Source organism: Symsagittifera roscoffensis, chromosome 2 (genome assembly GCF_963678635.1).
Source record: "Symsagittifera roscoffensis chromosome 2, txSymRosc1.1, whole genome shotgun sequence".
Taxonomy (NCBI): Eukaryota; Metazoa; Xenacoelomorpha; order Acoela; family Convolutidae; genus Symsagittifera; species Symsagittifera roscoffensis.
In genome coordinates, this window is record NC_087063.1 from 14,587,955 (window position 1) to 14,608,757 (window position 20,803).

The 20,803-nt window shown below is 36.7% G+C and overlaps 2 protein-coding genes across 3 annotated transcripts in view; both read right to left on the minus strand.

Moving 5' to 3' along the window:
• Positions 1–20,803, minus strand: part of LOC134839038 (doublecortin domain-containing protein 1-like) — a 196,256-nt gene that overhangs the window by 138,826 nt on the left and 36,627 nt on the right. The gene's annotated exons all lie outside the window — the stretch shown is intronic.
• LOC134840762 (tolloid-like protein 2) overlaps positions 1–20,803 on the minus strand; it is a 103,621-nt gene that overhangs the window by 78,225 nt on the left and 4,593 nt on the right. Inside the window, exons 3-4 of the mRNA XM_063856789.1 lie at positions 19,098–19,450; positions 16,949–17,119 (exon numbers count right to left, since the gene is read on the minus strand). Of these exons, the coding sequence (XP_063712859.1) occupies positions 16,949–17,119; positions 19,098–19,450 (524 nt within the window). The remainder of the gene's footprint in view (positions 1–16,948; positions 17,120–19,097; positions 19,451–20,803) is intronic.

The window sequence follows — 20,803 nt, forward strand, 5'->3', positions numbered from 1 at the left end:
GAAAAATGAAATTCCAAAAAATTGAAGATATATTTCAAAACAAATTACGTATTTGAAATGTTCAAAATGGCAAAACAACCCAAACGGTAATGTACAGGACAATTTACATGGCAGGATGGCCGAGAGGTCTAAGGCGCCAGACTCAAGAAAACTACTCGTTCGCGATTTCTGGGCCACGAATGTGTGCGGGTTCAAACCCACTCCGATCAGAAGTTTTTAAGCATTGCGAAGTATCTCATGAATTAAAAACAATGCAAAACCAAAAGCAGTTTTGCTTTTGAAAGCCAAGCGGTATAAGGACAAGACTTAAGAGCTCTCCATCGAAATTTTTGTTACACCAGAGTGTGCTTGGGTTCAAAACCTACCCCTGTCAGAACAGAAAAATCAAAACGAAGCATCTCGTGAAAAGCACGTTTTTGCATTGACAAAGTTGGTTGTCGATGATCAATTAATAACTTCAAGAATGAAATTCCAAAAAATTGAAACGATATGTCAAAACAAATTACGTATTTGAACCATTCAAAATGGCGCAAAACAACAGCAAACAACACAAACTGTAATGTACCTTACAATTTACAAGTCAAGATGGCCGAGCGGTCTAAGGCACCAGACTCAAGAAAATTTCGCGCTCGAGATTTCCTGTACACGAATGTGTGCGTGCGTTCAAATCCCACTCCTGTCAGAAGTTTTTAGGCATTGCGAAGTATCTTATGAATTAAAAAGATTGAAAAATCAAAAGCAGTTTTGCTTTTGAAAGCCGAGCAGTATAAGGACCCGACTTGAGAGCTCTCGATCGATCGATTGAAACTTTTGTTACACCAGAGTGTGCTTGGCTTCAAAACCTACCCCTGTCGGAACACAAAAATCAAGTTGATGCATCTCGTGAAATGCACTTTTTTGCATTGACAAAGTTGGTTGCCGATGATCAATAAATAACTTTAAAAAGGAAATTCTAAAAATTTGAAACGATACGTCAAAACAAAATACGTATTTGAACCATTCAAAATGGCAAAACAACACCAAACAAGCCAAACGGTAATGTACAGTTGCATTTACAAGGCAGGTTGGCCGAGCGGTCTAAGGCGCCCGACACAAGAAAACTTCTCGCTCGAGATTTCAGGTACACGAACGTGTGCGTGGGTTCAAATCCCACTGCTGTCAGAAGTTTTTTAGGCGTTGCGAAGTATCTCATGAATTAAAAACAATGCAAAAACAAAAGCAGTTTTGCTTTTGAAAGCCAGACGGTCTAAAAACAACACTTAAGAGCTCTCAATCGAAATCTTTGTTACACGAGATTGTGCGGGGGTTCAAAACCTACATCTGTCAGGACAGAAAAATCAAAATGATGCATCTCTTGGAATGCAATTTTTTTGCAATGACAAAGTTAGTTGTCAATGATCAATTAATAATTTGAAAAATGAAGTTCCAAAAAATTGAAGCAATATGTCAAAACAAATTACATATTTGAACCGTTCAAAATGGCAAAACAACACCAAAAGCAGTTTTGCTTTTGAGAGCTGAGCGGTATACGGACAAGACTTAAGAGCTCTCGATCGCATTTCTTGTTACACGAGAGTGTGCGTGAGTTCAAAACCTACATCTGTCAGAACAGAAAAATCGAAATGTTGCATCTCTTGGAATGCAATTTTTTGCAATGACAAAGTTAGTTGTCAACGATCAATTAAAAATTTGACAAATGAAATTCCAAAAAAATTGAAGCAATCTGTCTAAACAAATTACGTATTTGAACCGTTCAAAATGCAAAACAACACCAAAAGCAGTTTTGCTTTTGAAAGCCGAGCGGTATCAGGACAAAACTTAAAAGCTCTCGATCGAAAATTTTGTTGCACGACAGTGTGCGTGGGTTTAGAACCTACATCTGTCAGAACAGAAAAATCGAAGTGATGCATCTCTTGAAATTCAATTTTTTTGCAATGACAAAGTTAGTTGTCGATGAGCAATTAATAATTTTGAAAAAGAAAGTCAAAAAATTTGAAACAACATGTCAAAACAAATTACGTATATGAACCATTCGAAATGGCAAAAACAACAGCAAACAACCCAAACGATAATGTACAGAACAACTTACCAGGCAGGATGGGCCAGCGTTCTAAGGCGCCAGACTTAAACAAACATCTAAACCGAGATTTCTGGTACACGAATGTGTGCATGGGTTCGAACCCAACTCCTGACAGATTTTTTCAAGTATGGTGAAGTGTCTCATGGAATAAAAAAAAATTAAAAATCGAACGCAGTTTTGCATTTGAAAGCCGAGTGGTCTAAAAGCACCCGATTTAAAAGAATTCGAAAGTTAGTTCGCGCTTATCAATTAACAATTATGAAAAGCAAACTCCAAATTGCGTGTTAGAATTATTCAAAATATCAAAAACAACAGCAAACAACCCAAACGGTAATATACAGTGCAAGTTACCGGGGAGGATGGCCGACCGGTCTAAGGCACCAGACTCAAGAAAACTTCTCGATCGAGATTTCTGGTACAAGAATGTGAGCGTGGGTTCGAATCCCAATCCTGTCAGATGTTTTTAACATTGCGAAGTATGCCATGAATTAAAAACAATGCGAAATCAAAAACAGTTTTGCTTTTGAAAGCCGAGCGGTATAAGGACCCGACTTGAGAGCTCTCGATCGAATTTTTTGTTACACAAGAGTGTGTGTGGGCTCAAAACCTACCCCTGTGAGAACACAAAAACCGAAAAGATGCATCTCAAGAAATGCAATTTTTTAAAATGACAAAGTTAGTTCTCGTTGATCAATTACCAATTTTGAAAATGAAATTCCAAGAATTTGAAAAAAAAATATCCAAAGAAATTGCGTATTTGAACCATTCAAAATGGCAAAAGGACCATCAAACAACGTAAACGATTAAGAACAGTTAAAGTAACCAGGCAGGATGGCCGAGCCGTATACGGCGCCAGCCTCAAGAACACTTCTTCAAAGATGTTTCTGGTACACAAATGTTTGCGTAGGTTCGAATCACACTCCTGTCAGATGCTTTTAAGTATTGTGAAGTATCTCATGAAAAGAAACAATGCAAAATCAAAAGCAGTTTTGCTTTAGAAAGCCGAGCGGTATAAGGACCAGACTTGGAGCTCTCGATCGAAAATTTTATTACACAAGAGTGTGCGTGAGTTCAAAACCTACCCCTGTCAGAACACAAAAATTGAAATGATGCATCTCTTGAATTGCATTTTTTTGCAATGACAAAGTTAGTTCTCGTTGATCAATTAACAATATTGAAAATCAGATTCCAAAAAGTTGAAACGAAAGTGTGAAAATTTTTAAAATCAAATTCCAAAAATTTGAAAAAAAATCCAAAGAAATTGCGTATTAGAATCATTCAAAATGGCAAAAGGACCATCAAACAACGTAAGCGATTAAGAACAGTTCAAGTAACCATGCAGGATGGCCGAGCCGTATACGGCGCCAGCCTCAAGAACACTTCTTCAAAGATGTTTCTGGTACACAAAGAGTGTGCGTGAGTTCAAAACCTACCCCTGTCAGAACACAAAAATTTAAATGATGCATCTCTTTTTTTGCATTGACAGATTTGTTTTCGCTGATCAATAAACAACTGAGAAAATCAAATTTCTAAAACTTGAAATAACATGTCAGAACAATTTGCGTATTTGAACCATTCAAAATGGCAACAAGAACAGCAAACAACCCAAACGGTAATGTACAGGGCAAGTTCCCAGGTAGGGTGGCCGAGTGGTCCAAGGTACCAGACTCAAGAAAACTTCTCGCTTGAGATTTCTGGTACAAGAACGTGTGCGTGGGTTCAAATCCCACTCCTGTCAGATGTTTTTAATCATTGAGAAGTATCTCATGAATTAAAAACAGTAAAAAATCAAAAGCAGTTTTGCTTTTGAAAGCCGAGCGGTATAAGGACCCGACTTGAGAGGTCTCGATCGAAGTTTTTGTTACAGAAAATTGTGCGTGGTTTCAAAACTTACAACTGTCAAAACCAAAAAATCGAAATGATGCATCTCTTGAAATGCATTTTTTTGCACTGATAAAGTTAGTTCTCAATTAACAATATTGAAAATCAGACTTCAAAAAGTTGAAACAAAATGTCAAAACAAATAACATATTTGAATCTTTCAAAATGCTAAAAACAACAGCAAACAACCCAAACGAAAAGGTACAGGGCAAGTTACCAGGTAGGGTGGCCGAGTGGTCTAAGGTGCCAGACTCAAGAAAACTTCTCGCTTGAGATTTCTGGTACAAGAACGTGTGCGTGGATTCGAATCCCACTCCTGTCAGATGTTTTTAAGCATAGTGAATTGAAAACAACGCAAAATGAAAAGCTGTTTTTCTTTTGAACGCCAAGCGGTCTAACGCACCCGACTTAGAAGCTCTCGATCGAAAATTGTGTTACACAATGTGTGTGTGTGGGTTCAAAACCTACCCCTGACAGAGGAAAAAACTCAAAATCATGCATCTCATGAAATGCAACCCTTTGCAATGGCAAATATAATTCTTGATGATCAATTAGCACTTTTGAAAATCAAATTCCAAAAATTTGAAACTATGTAAAAAAAAATACGTATTTGAACCATTCAAATGGCAAAAACAACAGCAAACAACCCAAACGGTTATGTACAGTACAAGTTACCAGGCATGTTGGCCGAGCGGTCTAAGGCAACAGACTCAAGAAAACTTCTCGATCGAGATTTCTGATACACGAATGTGTGCGTGGGTTCGAATTCAGAAGTTTTTAAGCATTGTGAAAAATCTCATGAATAAAAAACCATGGAAAACCATAAGCAGTTTTGCTTTTGAACGCCAAGCGGTCTACAGCACCCGACTCAGAAGCTCTCGATCAAAAATTTTGTTACACAATGTGTGTACGTGGGTTCAACACCCACTTCTGTCAGAACAGAAAAATCAAAATGGTGCATTTCAGGGAATGCAGTTTTTTGCAATGACAGTAAAAGTTCTTGGTGATCAATTAACAATTTTGAAAACCAACTTCCTAAAATTTGAAACAATATGTAAAAATAAATTATGTATTTCAACCATTCAAAATAGCAAAAACAACAGCAAACAAACCAAACGGTAATGCACAGCACAAGTCACCAGGCAGGATAGCCGAACGGTCTAAAGCGCAAGACTCAAGAACAATTCTGAAACGAGATTACCGGTACATGAATGTGTGCGGGGCTTCGATTCCCACTCCTGACAGATGTTTTTATGGATTGTGACGTATCTCATGAATAAAAAACAATGCAAAATCAGAGCAGTTTTGCTTTTGGAAGCCGAGCGGTTTAAAGCATCCGACTTAAGAGCTCTCGATCGAAAATTTTGATACACAAAGTGTAAGTGGGTTCAAAACCTACCCCTGTCAGAGCAGAAAAATCAAAAGGATGCATCTCGTGAAATGCATTTTTTTGCAATGACCAAGTTAGTTCTCGGTGATTAATTAACAATTTTGAAAATCCAATTCCAAAATGTTTAAGCAATATGTCAAAACAAACTACGTATTTGAACCATTCAAAATGGCAAGAACCACAGCAAACAACCCAAATGGTAAAGTACAGTTCAAGTTATCAGGCAGGATCGCCGAGAGGTCTAAGGCGCCAGACACAAGAAGATTTCTCGATCGAGATTTCTGATACACCAATGTGAGCGTGGGTTCAAATCCCACTCCTGTCAGATGTTTTTAATCATTGAGAAGTATCTCATGAATGAAAATCCATGCAAAACCAAAAACTGTTTTGCTTATGAAAGCCGAGCGGTATAAGGACAAGACTTCTAAACTTTAACTTTTGTTACACGAGAGTGTGCCTGGTTTCAAAACCTACACCTGTCAGAACAGAAAAATCGAAATGATGCATCTCTTGAACTGCAATTTTTTTGCAATGACAAAGGTATTTCTCGTTGATCATTTAACAAAATTGAAAATCAGAGTCCAAAAGGCTGAAACAAAGTGTCAAAACAAATAACGTATTTGAACCAATCAAAATGACAAAAACAACAGCAAACAACCCAAACGGCAATGTACAGTGGAAGTTACCAGGCAGGATGGCCGAGACGTCTAAGGCGCCAGACACAAGAAGACTTCTCGATCGAAAATTCAGGTTCACGAATTTTTTTTTACAAGAGTGTGGATGGGTTCAAAACCCACCCCTGTCAGAACAGAAATATCAAAATGATGCATCTCGTGAAATGCAATTTTTTGCAATGACAAAATTAGTACTAGTTGATCAATTAAAAATTTTAAAAGTAGTTTCCGAAAAAAACTTGTATAGAGAGTTGCAATAAGTTCGAAAAGACACAATCCATTAAAAAGAGCATTCGTACCATTTTGACAAATTTTACATACAATTTCTTTTGTCAGACAACCTTGAGGCACAAAATCTAATTGAACAAAGAGATGTTGCATGCAAAATTTTTCCAAAATAGGTCAATGGTTCTTTCTAATTTATTTTGTCAGTCCGAACTTTTTGCTACTAATTATAACAGTATGTCAAATTACAGTACGTATTTGAACCATTCAAATTGGCCAAAAAAACCGCAAACAAAGCAAACGGTAATGAACAGTGCAACTCACCAGGCAGAATGGCCAAGCCGTCAGAGGCGCCAGACTCAGTAAGATTTCTCAGTCGAGATTCCAGGTACGCGAATGTGTGCGTGGGTTCGAGTAACGCTCCTCTCAAATGTTTTTAAGCAATGTGAAGTATCTCATGAAGTGAAAACAATACAAAATCAAAGGCAGTTTTGCTTTTGAAAATCGAGAGGTATAAGGACAAGACTTAAGAGCTTTCCATTGAAATCTTTGTTACACAAGAGTGTGCGTGGGTTCAAAAACCACCACTAACAAGAACAGAAAAATCAAAATGATGCATCTCTTGAAATGCAATTTTTTTGCAAGGACAAAGTTAGTTCTCGGTGATCAATTAACAATTTTGAAAATCGAATTCCAAAATGTTTAAGCAATATGTCAAAACAAACTACGTATTTGTACCATTCAAAATGGCAAGAACAACAGCAAACAACCCAAATGGGAAAGTACAGTTCAAGTTATCAGGCAGGATCGCCGAGAGGTCTAAGGCGCCAGACACAAGAAGATTTCTCGATCGAGATTTCTGGTACACGAATTTGTGCGTGGGTTCAAATACCACTCTTGTCAGAAGTTTTGAAGCATTGTGAAGTATCTCATGAATGAAAAACCATGCAAAACCAAAAACTGTTTTGCTTTTGAAAGCCGAGCGGTATAAGGACAAGACTTATAAACTTTAACTTTTGTTACACGAGAGTGTGCGTGGTTTCAAAACCTACACCTGTCAAAACAGAAAAATCGAAATGATGCATCTGTTGAACTGCAAATTTTTTGCAATGACAAAGTTATTTCTCGTTGATCATTTAACAAAATTGAAAATCAGAGTCCAAAAGGCTGAAACAAAGTGTCAAAACAAATAACGTATTTGAACCAATCAAAATGACAAAAACAACAGCAAACAACCCAAACGGCAATGTACAGTGGAAGTTACCAGGCAGGATGGCCGAGAGGTCTAAGGCGCCAGACACAAGAAGACTTCTCGATCGAAAATTCTGGTTCACGATTTTTTTTTTACAAGAGTGTGGATGGGTTCAAAACCCACCCCTGTCAGAACAGAAATATCAAAATGATGCATCTCGTGAAATGCAATTTTTTGCAATGACAAAATTAGTACTAGTTGATCAACTACCAATTTTAAAAATAGTTTCCAAGAACTTGTATAGAGAGTTGCAAGAAGTTCGAAAAGACACAATCCATTAAAAAGAGCATTCGTACCATTTTGACAAAATTTACATACAATTTCTTTTGTCAGACAACCTTGAGGCACAAAATCTAATTGAACAAAGAGATGTTGCATGCAAAATTTTTCCAAAATAGGTCAATGGTTCTTTCTAATTTATTTTGTCAGTCCGAACTTTTTGCTACTAATTATAACAGTATGTCAAATTACATTACGTATTTGAACCATTCAAATTGGCCAAAAAAAAACCGCAAACAAAGCAAACGGTAATGAACAGTGCAACTCACCAGGCAGAATGGCCAAGCCGTCAGAGGCGCCAGACTCAGTAAGATTTCTCAGTCGAGATTCCAGGTACGCGAATGTGTGCGTGGGTTCGAGTAACGCTCCTCTCAAATGTTTTTAAGCAATGTGAAGTATCTCATGAAGTGAAAACAATACAAAATCAAAAGCAGTTTTGCTTTTGAAAATCGAGAGGTATAAGGACAAGACTTAAGAGCTTTCCATTGAAATCTTTGTTACACAAGAGTGTGCGTGGGTTCAAAAACCACCACTAACCAGAACAGAAAAATCAAAATGATGCATCTCTTGAAATGCATTTTTTTTGCAAGGACAAAGTTAGTTCTCGGTGATCAATTAACAATTTTGAAAATCGAATTCCAAAATGTTTAAGCAATATGTCAAAACAAACTACGTATTTGTACCATTCAAAATGGCAAGAACAACAGCAAACAACCCAAATGGTAAAGTACACTTCAAGTTATCAGGCAGGATCGCCGAAAGGTCTAAGGCGCCAGACACAAGAAGATTTCTCGATCGAGATTTCTGGTACACGAATGTGTGCGTGGGTTCAAATACCACTCTTGTCAGAAGTTTTGAAGCATTGTGAAGTATCTCATGAATGAAAAACCATGCAAAACCAAAAACTGTTTTGCTTTTGAAAGCCGAGCGGTATAAGGACAAGACTTATAAACTTTAACTTTTGTTACACGAGAGTGTGCGTGGTTTCAAAACCTACACCTGTCAGAACAGAAAAATCGAAATGATGCATCTGTTGAACTGCAAATTTTTTGCAATGACAAAGTTATTTCTCGTTGATCATTTAACAAAATTGAAAATCAGAGTCCAAAAGGCTGAAACAAAGTGTCAAAACAAATAACGTATTTGAACCAATCAAAATGACAAAAACAACAGCAAACAACCCAAACGGCTATGTACAGTGGAAGTTACCAGGCAGGATGGCCGAGAGGTCTAAGGCGCCAGACACAAGAAGACTTCTCGATCGAGATTTCTGGTACAAGAAATTTTTTTTACAAGAGTGTGGGTGGGTTGAAAACCCACTCCTGTCAGAGCAGAAATATCAAAATGATGCATCTCGTGAAATGCAATTTTTTGCAATGACAAAGTTAGTTCTAGTTGATCAATTAACAATTTTAAAAATAGTTTCCGAAAAAAACTTGTATAGAGAGTTGCAAAAAGTTCGAAAAGACACAATTAATTAAAAAGAGCAATCGTACCATTTTGACAAACTTTTACATGCAATTTCTTTTGTCAGACAACCTTGAGGCACGAAATCCAACTGAACAAATAGATGTTGCATGCAAAAATTTTCCGAAATAGGTCAATGGCTCTTTTTAATGAATTTTGTCTGTCCGAACTTTTTGCTACTAATTATAACAATATGTCAAATTACATTACGTATTTGAACCATTCAAATTGGCCAAAAAAAACCGCAAACAAAGCAAACGGTAATGAACAGTGCAACTCACCAGGCAGAATGGCCAAGCCGTCAGAGGCGCCAGACTCAGTAAGATTTCTCAGTCGAGATTCCTGGTACGCGAATGTGTGCGTGGGTTCGAGTACCGCTCCTCTCAAATGTTTTCAAGCAATGTGAAGTATCTCATGAAGTGAAAACAATGCAAAATCAAAGGCAGTTTTGCTTTTGAAAATCGAGAGGTATAAGGACAAGACTTAAGAGCTTTCCACTGAAATCTTTGTTACACAAGAATGTGCGTGGGTTCAAAAACCACCACTAACAAGAACAGAAAAATCAAAATGATGCATCTCTTGAAATGCAATTTTTTTGCAAGGACAAAGTTAGTTCTCGGTGATCAATTAACAATTTTGAAAATCCAATTCCAAAATGTTTAAGCAATATGTCAAAACAAACTACGTATTTGTACCATTCAAAATGGCAAGAACAACAGCAAACAACCCAAATGGTAAAGTACAGTTCAAGTTATCAGGCAGGATCGCCGAGAGGTCTAAGGCGCCAGACACAAGAAGATTTCTCGATCGAGATTTCTGGTACACGAATGTCTGCGTGGGTTCAAATACCACTCTTGTCAGAAGTTTTTAAGCATTGTGAAGTATCTCATGAATGAAAAACCATGCAAAACCAAAAACTGTTTTGCTTTTGAAAGCCGAGCGGTATAAGGACAAGACTTATAAACTTTAACTTTTGTTACACGAGAGTGTGCGTGGTTTCAAAACCTACACCTGTCAGAACAGAAAAATCGAAATGATGCATCTGTTGAACTGCAAATTTTTTGCAATGACAAAGTTATTTCTCGTTGATCATTTAACAAAATTGAAAATCAGAGTCCAAAAGGCTGAAACAAAGTGTCAAAACAAATAACGTATTTGAACCAATCAAAATGACAAAAACAACAGCAAACAACCCAAACGGCAATGTACAGTGGAAGTTACCAGGCAGGATGGCCGAGAGGTCTAAGGCGCCAGACACAAGAAGACTTCTCGATCGAGATTTCTGGTACAAGAATATTTTTTTACAAGAGTGTGGGTGGGTTGAAAACCCACTCCTGTCAGAGCAGAAATATCAAAATGATGCATCTCGTGAAATGCAATTTTTTGCAATGACAAAGTTAGTTCTAGTTGATCAATTAACAATTTTAAAAATAGTTTCCGAAAAAAACTTGTATAGAGAGTTGCAAAATGTTCGATAAGACACAATTAATTAAAAAGAGCAATCGTTCCATTTTGACAAACTTTTACATGCAATTTCTTTTGTCAGACAACCTTGAGGCACGAAATCCAACTGAACAAATAGATGTTGCATGCAAAAATTTTCCGAAATAGGTCAATGGCTCTTTTTAATGAATTTTGTCTGTCCGAACTTTTTGCTACTAATTATAACAATATGTCAAATTACATTACGTATTTGAACCATTCAAATTGGCCAAAAAAAACCGCAAACAAAGCAAACGGTAATGAACAGTGCAACTCACCAGGCAGAATGGCCAAGCCGTCAGAGGCGCCAGACTCAGTAAGATTTCTCAGTCGAGATTCCTGGTACGCGAATGTGTGCGTGGGTTCGAGTACCGCTCCTCTCAAATGTTTTCAAGCAATGTGAAGTATCTCATGAAGTGAAAACAATGCAAAATCAAAGGCAGTTTTGCTTTTGAAAATCGAGAGGTATAAGGACAAGACTTAAAAGCTTTCCATTGAAATCTTTGTTACACAAGAATGTGCGTGGGTTCAAAAACCACCACTAACAAGAACAGAAAAATCAAAATGATGCATCTCTTGAAATGCAATTTTTTTGCAAGGACAAAGTTAGTTCTCGGTGATCAATTAAAAATTTTGAAAATCCAATTCCAAAATGTTTAAGCAATATGTCAAAACAAACTACGTATTTGTACCATTCAAAATGGCAAGGACAACAGCAAACAACCCAAATGGTAAAGTACAGTTCAAGTTATCAGGCAGGATTGCCGAGAGGTCTAAGGCGCCAGACACAAGAAGATTTCTCGATCGAGATTTCTGGTACACGAATGTCTGCGTGGGTTCAAATACCACTCTTGTCAGAAGTTTTTAAGCATTGTGAAGTATCTCATGAATGAAAAACCATGCAAAACCAAAAACTGTTTTGCTTTTGAAAGCCGAGCGGTATAAGGACAAGACTTATAAACTTTAACTTTTGTTACACGAGAGTGTGCGTGGTTTCAAAACCTGCACCTGTCAGAACAGAAAAATCGAAATGATGCATCTGTTGAACTGCAAATTTTTTGCAATGACAAAGTTATTTCTCGTTGATCATTTAACAAAATTGAAAATCAGAGTCCAAAAGGCTGAAACAAAGTGTCAAAACAAATAACGTATTTGAACCAATCAAAATGACAAAAACAACAGCAAACAACCCAAACGGCAATGTACAGTGGAAGTTACGAGGCCGGATGGCCGAGAGGTCTAAGGCGCCAGACACAAGAAGACGTCTCGATCGAGATTTCTGGTAAACGAAATTTTTTTTACAAGAGTGTGGGTGGGTTGAAAACCCACTCCTGTCAGAGCAGAAATATCAAAATGATGCATCTCGTGAAATGCAATTTTTTGCAATGACAAAGTTAGTTCTAGTTGATCAAATAACAATTTTAAAAAAAGTTTCCGAAAAAAACTTGTATAGAGAGTTGCAAAAAGTTCGAAAAGACACAATCCATTAAAAAGAGCATTCGTACCATTTTGACAAATGTTTACATGCAATTTCTTTTGTCAGACAACCTTGAGGCACGAAATCCAACTGAACAAATAGATGTTGCATGCAGAAATTTTCCGAAATAGGTCAATGGCTCTTTTTACTAAGTTTTGTCTGTCCGAACTTTTTGCTACTAATTATAACAATATGTCAAATTACATTACGTATTTGAACCATTCAAATTGGCCAAAAAAACAGCAAACAAAGCAAACGGTAATGAACAGTGCAACTCACCAGGCAGAATGGCCGAGCCGTCAGAGGCGCCAGACTCAAAAAGATTCCTCAGTCGAGATTCCTGGTACGCGAATGTGTGCGTGGGTTCGAGTACCGCTCCTCTCAAATGTTTTTAAGCAATGTGAAGTATCTCATGAAGTGAAAACAATGCAAAATCAAAAGCAGTTTTGCTTTTAAAAAAAAAGGGGGGGTAAAAGGACAAGACTTAAGAGCTTTCGATTGAAATCTTTGTTACACAAGAATGTGCGTGGGTTCAAAAACCACCACTAACAGAACAGAAAAATCAAAATGATGCATCTCTTGAAATGCAATTTTTTTGCAAGGACAAAGTTAGTTCTCGTTGATCACTTAACAAAATTGAAAATCAAATTCCAAAATGCTGAAACAAAATGTCAAAACAAATAACGTATTTGAACCATTCAAAATGACAAAAACAATAGCAAACAACCCAAACGGCAATGTACAGTGGAAGTTACCAGGCAGGATGGCCGAGAGGTCTAAGGCGCCAGACACAAGAAGACTTCTCGATCGAGATTTCTGGTACACGAATTTTTTTTACAAGAGTGTGGGTGGGTTGAAAACGCACTCCTGTCAGAGCAGAAATATCAAAAAGATGCATCTCGTGAAATGCAATTTTTTGCAATGACAAAGTTAGTTCTAGTTGATCAATTAAAAATTTTAAAAATAGTTTCCGAAAAAAACTTGTATAGAGAGTTGCAAAAAGTTCGAAAAGACACAATTGATTAAAAAGAGCAATCGTAACATTTTGACAAATTTTTGCAAGCAATTTCTTTTGTCAGACAACCTTGAGGCACGAAATCCAACTGAACAAATAGATGTTGCATGCAGAAATTTTCCGAATTAGGTCAATGGCTCTTTTTAATTAATTTTGTCTGTCCGAACTTTTTGCTACTAATTATAACAATATGTCAAATTACATTACGTATTTGAACCATTCAAATTGGCCAAAAAAAAACCGCAAACAAAGCAAACGGTAATGAACAGTGCAACTCACCAGGCAGAATGGCCGAGCCGTCAGAGGCGCCAGACTCAAAAAGATTTCTCAGTCGAGATTCCTGGTACGCGAATGTGTGCGTGGGTTCGAGTACCGCTTCTCTCAAATGTTTTTAAGTAATGTGAAGTATCTCATGAAGTGAAAACAATGCAAAATCAAAAGCAGTTTTGCTTTTGAAAAACGAGAGGTAAAAGGGCAAGACTTAAGAGCTTTCGATTGAAATCTTTGTTACACAAGAATATGCGTGGGTTCAAAAACCACCACTAACAGAACAGAAAAATCAAAATGATACATCTCTTGAAATGCAATTTTTCTGCAAGGACAAAGTTAGTTCTCGTTGATCACTTAACAAAATTGAAAATCAGATTCCAAAATGCTGAAACAAAGTGTCAAAACAAATAACGTATTTGAACCATTCAAAATGAAAAAAACAATAGCAAACAACCCAAACGGCAATGTACAGTGGAAGTCACCAGGCAGGATGGCCGAGAGGTCTAAGGCGCCAGACACAAGAAGACTTCTCGATCGAGATTTCTGGTACACGAATTTTTTTTTACAAGAGTGTGGGTGGGTTGAAAACGCACTCCTGTCAGAGTAGAAATTTCAAAAAGATGCATCTCGTGAAATGCAATATTTTGCAATGACAAAGTTAGTTCTAGTTGATCAATTAAAAATTTTAAAAGTAGTTTCCGAAAAAAACTTGTATAGAGAGTTGCAAAAAGTTCGAAAAGACACAATTGATTAAAAAGAGCAATCGTAACATTTTGACAAATTTTTGCAAGCAATTTCTTTTGTCGGACAACCTTGAGGCACGAAATCCAACTGAACAAATAGATGTTGCATGCAAAAATTTTCCGAAATAGGTCAATGGCTCTTTTTAATTAATTTTGTCTGCCCGAACTTTTTGCTACTAACTATAACAGTATGTCAAATTACATTACGTATTTGAACCATTCAAATTGGCCAAAAAAACCGCAAACAAAGCAAATGGTAATGAACAGTGCAACTCACCAGGCAGAGTGACCGAGCCGTCAGAGGCGCCAGACTCAAAAAGATTTCTCAGTCTAGATTTCTGTTACGCGAATGTGAGAGTGGGTTCGAGTCCCGCTCCTGTCAGATGTTTTAAAGCAATGTGAAGTATCTCAAGAAAAAAACTATGCTAAATCAAAAGCAATTTTGCTATTGAAAGTCAAGCAGTCTAAAGAACCCGACTTGAAAGCTCTCGATCAAAATTTTTTTTACACAAGAATGTGCATGGGTTCAAAAACCACCACTAACAGAACAGAAAAATCAAAATGATTCATCTCGTGAAATGCAATTTTTGGCAAAGGCAAAGTTAGTTGTCGATGATCAATTAATATTTTTAAAAATGAAATTCCAAAAAATTGAATTAATTTCAAAACAAATTACGTATTTGAACCGTTCAAATGGCAAAAACAACAGCAAAAAACCCAAACGGTAATGTACAGTATAATTTACAAGGCAGTATGGCCGAGCGGTCTACGGCGCCAGACTCAAGAAAACTTCCCACTCGAGATTTCTGGTGCACGAATGTGCGCGTGGATTCAAAACCCACTCCTGTCAGAAGTTTTTAAGCATTGCGAAGTATCTCATGAAGTTGAAAATAATGCAAAATCAAAGGCAGTTTTGCTTTTGAAAGCTAAGCGGTCTAGAGAACCCGACTTAAAAGCTCTCGATCGAAATTTTTGTTACACAAGAATGTGCGTGGGTTCAAAACACGCCCGTGTCAGAACAGAAAAATCAAAATGATGCATCTGGTGAAATGCATTTTTTCGCAATGACAAAGTTAGTTGTCAATGATCAATTAATAATTTTAAAACTGAAATTCCATTCAAAATAGCAAAAACAACAGCAAACAACCCAAACGGTAATGTACAGTGCAAGTTACCAGGCAGGATGGCATAGCGGTCTCAATCGAGCTTACTGGTACACAAATGTGTGCGTGGGTACGTATCCCACTCCTGTCAGAAAGCAGCATAGCGGTCTCAATCGAGCTTTCTGATACACAAATGTGTGCGTGGGTACAAATCCCACTCCTGTCAGATGTTTTTAATCTTTGTGACTATCTCATAAGTTAAAAACAATGCAAAATCAAAGGCAGTTTTGCTTTTGAAAGCCAAGCGGTCTTGAAAACCCGACTTAAGAGCTCTCGATCGGAATTTTTGTTACACAAGAGTCTTCGTGGGTTCAACGTTCACATCTGTCAGAACAGAAAACTCAAAATGATGCATCTCGTGGAACGCAGTTTTTTCCAATGACAAAAAAAGTTCTTGATGATCAATTAATAATTTTGAAAAAGAAATTCCAAAAAATTGAAACAATATGTCAAAACAAATTACGTTTTGAACCATTCAAAAAACGAAAAGGAACATCAGACAACGGAAACGGTAAAGTACAGGTCAAGTCACCAGGCAGGATGGCCGAGCGGTCTAAGGCGCCAGACACAAGAAGACTTCTCAATCGAGATTTCTGAGACACGAATGTGTGCGTGGGTACGAATCCCATTCCTGTCCGATTTTTTTTTAATCATTGTGAAGTATGTCATTAACTGAAAACAATCCAAAACCAAAAGCAGTTTTGCTTTTGAAAGACGAGCGGTCGAAAGCACCCGACTTAAGAGCTCTCAATCGAAAATTTTGTTACACTGCCTGGTGACTTGAACTGTTTTTTACCGTTTCCGTTGTTTGATGTTCCTTTTGCTATACTGAAAATATGTAATTTGTTTTGACATATTGTGTGGGTGGGCTTGCATGTAACTCTTGTTAAATAGAAACGTAGTCAAACCTTCAATGAGTTTGGATTCAAATGATTCAATCTTTTCAAATGAAATATCCCAAAACAAAATTGCACCTTCTAACTAGTTTCAATACCAATTTTTCAACATGTTTTATTCCCAAGATGGCGAAAACTAAGTCTATAATAAGCCTGTTCGCTTGCTTTTTGGGCTCGAAAATAGACAACGTCAAAAATTTCAAACTGCTCGACACTTTTTTTGGACACAAGTCATTCAATCACGAATGGAAAAGCTTTAAAATGTTATACCATTTGACCTATTCCGATTAGCATTTGTGTAACCTCATTTTGCGATGAAAACAAAAGAAATCTAACCCATCACAAAAGTTCCTCCGAATTTCCAGTTGTCGGAACCAACACTTGCATGAATACAAGACTTCAACCGAATACAAGACTTCAACAGAGCTTTAAAACACTAACTATTATCACTGCAGCAACAATGAGTTCACCTGACAGTTCATAGGATTACAAATAGATTAGATTAAAACCTTGTTCCCTTTTATAAGACACTTGCTATCGCAAGTGTATTAATTTAAAGGATTTAGTTGGTTAAACAATTTTTGCCCAATCGGTCACTCTGTCTTGAACATACCCCCTGGCCCCCTGGAATGTAGGGGGGACTAGCTAGCTGACCTTTTTCTCGATGGAGTCGTCAGTATGGAAGATGAGTTGCAAACTGTGAGACTCTGAGGTGTATGCACTGGGCTTCTCGTCCCCACAGAAACTGCCGTCGGGGGGACTGCTGTCGGTGAGACTACTCTTTACCATCATGTAGTCATACTTGCACTGAGTAGTTCCCTCCAGCTGAAAAAATTCAATATGGATACAAGCAGCAGCATATTCCGCAGCCTCTCTCCAATGATTTATCGCCCCACCGCCAAAATTTCTGTTTGTTACAACTATATTTGTTGCCTCTTGTTGCAGACTAGTAAGGTGTCTATCAAGTATCAAGGAGAACGTCTATTTTTTTCTTCAAGCACCCTTAGTTGTTTCTTAATTTTTTGTTCGGTGATTGTTGGATTGGTTTAAAGCCTGAAAAAACACAATCGTCATAATTGCCAGAGAAAAAAAAACACATAACTTGGCAGGAGCAACTTGTTTATGAAAACTTCGGGCTAAAATTTCAATTTTGTTCTAAAATGAGCTCAAAATGATTATCATCACTATCGAAAAATTTGAAAGGGAATGCGAGATGCTACATTTCCATCTTATCTTTTGTAATATGTAAATTTTTGTTCCGACCATTCGTAATTTGTGGAGGAACTTTGTATTCGGGTGTTTTAATTTTTTTTTGTTATTTTTTTGTTCCGACCGTTTGGAAAATGGAGAGGATCTTTGTATTCGGGTGTGTTTTAGTTTTTTCTTTATTAATTTTTTTTCTTGTTCCGACTATTTGAAATATGGCGAGGTACTTTGAATTCATGTGTGTTTTAGCTATTTAGCTTTTTTTCTATTTTTTGATTTCCACGCAAAATCAGCTGCCACAAATAATCATCGGAGAGAACTAAGTGATATATCATTTTCCAGCCCTTTCAATCGTGATTCGAACTACATTAAAAAATCTAAAAATGTTCCCGGTGTCGAGAAAAACCTGTTTGAAAACTTTCATTTTCGTCTAATTTCGAGTGAGCGAGCAGGCTTACAATAGATTATTTTAATAGTTAAAAAGCTGATAATTGCTTAACTTAAGCGGTTAAACGTAGGTTTAATCGGCTAACATTTGCCTCTTTTGACTATTTTAGCTCAGTTTTTTTTTGTTTTCCTAGTCATTTTTCTATAAAAATTGTTTTCCAATTCGCTTATTTCAGCATGACTGTCCAATATGCCTAAGCCCTAGTTTTTTCCTTCAAATCCTTTCATCACACCACAAAGAAAAAACGAGTATAATTTGAAATTACTTTTTTGTTCTATTTTTAAAGACTATGGTCGGAACATTCTGTGCCACCTGCACAGTAGCCGGATATCCTTGTTTATTTTTGTTTTCCACGCAAAATCAGGTACCACAAATAATCATCGGAGTTGTTCGAGTGATATATCATATTAAAACCCTTTCAGTCGTGATTCAAACGACATTAAAAAATTTGAAACTAATTTCTCAAAGTCGAGAAAAACTAAAAAAATTGAAATTTGTTTTGGTCTAATTTCAAGCTAACAAGGTGAGACTAAGCAGGCTTATAAATGCTTATTTCTGCTTAATTTAGCTGTGAAAGATTAGTTTTACTGGAGTTGTTAGTTTTTGGTGTTTTAAAAGCCAATTTAGGATTCAAAAACTTCAAAATTCCGTTACGAGTCCAAACTGTGGACTGCATAGACGCACGATTTGGTGTTTTAGGTCTATGGAATCCAGAGACAATATTTTAAACATGCTTAAATTTAGTTGAAATACTCAAAGAAAATGAAAGAACAAAAGAAGAACAAAAGGAGCGTCCTTGCTGCAGAATCCGCTAACTGTTCACAAAATACACAGTTTAGCCTCGTAATGTCAAAAACTTTCTGCCAAAAAAAATGGAAAAATTTTTTTGAATTTTTATAACAATTTTTTATTGTTTTTTTTGTCATTTTTCTACAAATACTGTTTTCCAATCGGCCTATTTTACTATGAATGTCGAATATGCCTAAGTTATTTATTTTTTTCGTCCAGAATTTTTATCAGACCACGCACAAAAAACAATTTTTGTGTGTTTTTTAGGACTATGGTCGGAACCTTCTGTGCTACTTGCACAGTAACCGGCTATCCGTGTTTGTAGTATGTATATTTTTTTGTAAATTTAATACAACTCACTTGAAACTCCTCAAACTCGATTGTAATTTTGTAATGAGCAGGCGCCATCAAGTTCCATATGCAGTGCTTATTATTTGGATACATGTTTGGGAATCCAGGCGAGCTGATAGTTCCACTTGGAATACACTTCTCGCCCGGAGCACCAAGCGGGTTCGTTTCGTCGCCACACTTCTCGTTAACGAGAATGTAGCCGCCACAAGCCGACTCGCATGTTTTCCCGTCGGGTCCGAGTTGGAATCCGATGTTGCACTCGCACTGGTAGCTACCGACCGTGTCAACGCATGTGTGCATGCATCCTCCATTGTTTTCCATACACTCGTTTACTTCGGGGAAAAACTCGAGTGAGAAGCCACCTTGAAAAAAAAAACAAGTTAAACTTTTCCACAGTCCAGAAAAATTGCATGTAGATTTAAACTCTAATATAACATATAAGAACATAATATCATTAGGTTTGCACTATCAGGCTTTAAAAGCTCATTCTGATTTTGCTTTGTCCGTCATTAATAAATGCCAAATAATTTAACAGAATAACAACTTGTTGAACTTATTTTCAGATCAAAGGTCCAATCTATTTCACAATCTCTTACTTCTGTTCAATTTGGAGATAAACTCATAAGAGATTCCATCTCGGCAAAATAAGAGTAAAAACAAACAGAGGTAAAAGGAGTTCAAAAACTCCATTCTGAAGGCAAGTGTAGGTAAAATACTAGCTAATACTCGTTGCTGGGCAAAAAATAAAGACTTTCTCGACCACTACCACTGCAAATCGTTCTTTTATTTATATTTTTCTTCGAAACAATGGATTAATTTTAGCAAAAAATATGACATCATAACTCTTCAACTTACAAAATACATGTGGTAAGGAAAATCTCGGCTATTTCCCAATATACTAGCTCTTTAGAGAGAAAATGGTTTCGTCGGATCTTTTCGGTTGTTTACCTTTACACTTTTTCCCCGTTCACACAATGGACAGTTTAGTAGGGATGGTAATTATCAATTCTGACATGCTCAAATTCAATTAAAACTAAATATTTTAAATAGTAAGTAGCTAAAGGCTGTTCTAGGTTGTAAATTATCATTTTTTTAAAATCTCAAATTTTTTCGGGTTCGTGGCTTTCGTCCAAGTTTCTGTCGGTTCATTTTCCGTTTTTTTAAATGCACATTTTTAAATCCCTGGTAGCTTTATCGTAACTTACTTTTTAAAGCAACTTTTTGTTCCAATTAAAACAGATTTTTACCATAACTGAAAATTCAGTAATTTGTTAATTTAGCAAGTCTGGTTATTCTTTTTTTCATTTTTTTGGTTTTTCTAGAAACTTAAGCAGGTTGTTATTTCGGCTAAGTCAGCTTATATTACATAATTTCGAGGGCAAAATGCATTCGTATGTGACTATGTGCTTCAGTATGGATGGGTCGTAAAAACTTTTAAATTTTAGAAAACTTTTTATAACAATAGTTTTGTGTTCGGCTCAACAGGTTTCGGCCCAAAATTTGTCGCTTTTGTTGCCGCTTGGTGCATGAGTTCCAATTGTTTTTAAGGCTGTTTAGGAATTTCAAACGATACAACCATGAAGTTTTGTAGCTGTAGTTTTCCCAAGCTATATTTTCAAGTAACTTTTTCACTTAATTTTTGCAGAATTTTTTTTTGACTTTTTTTTGCACTGACTATATGGTAGAGCTATGTTTAGCGCACTTCGAATTTTTCA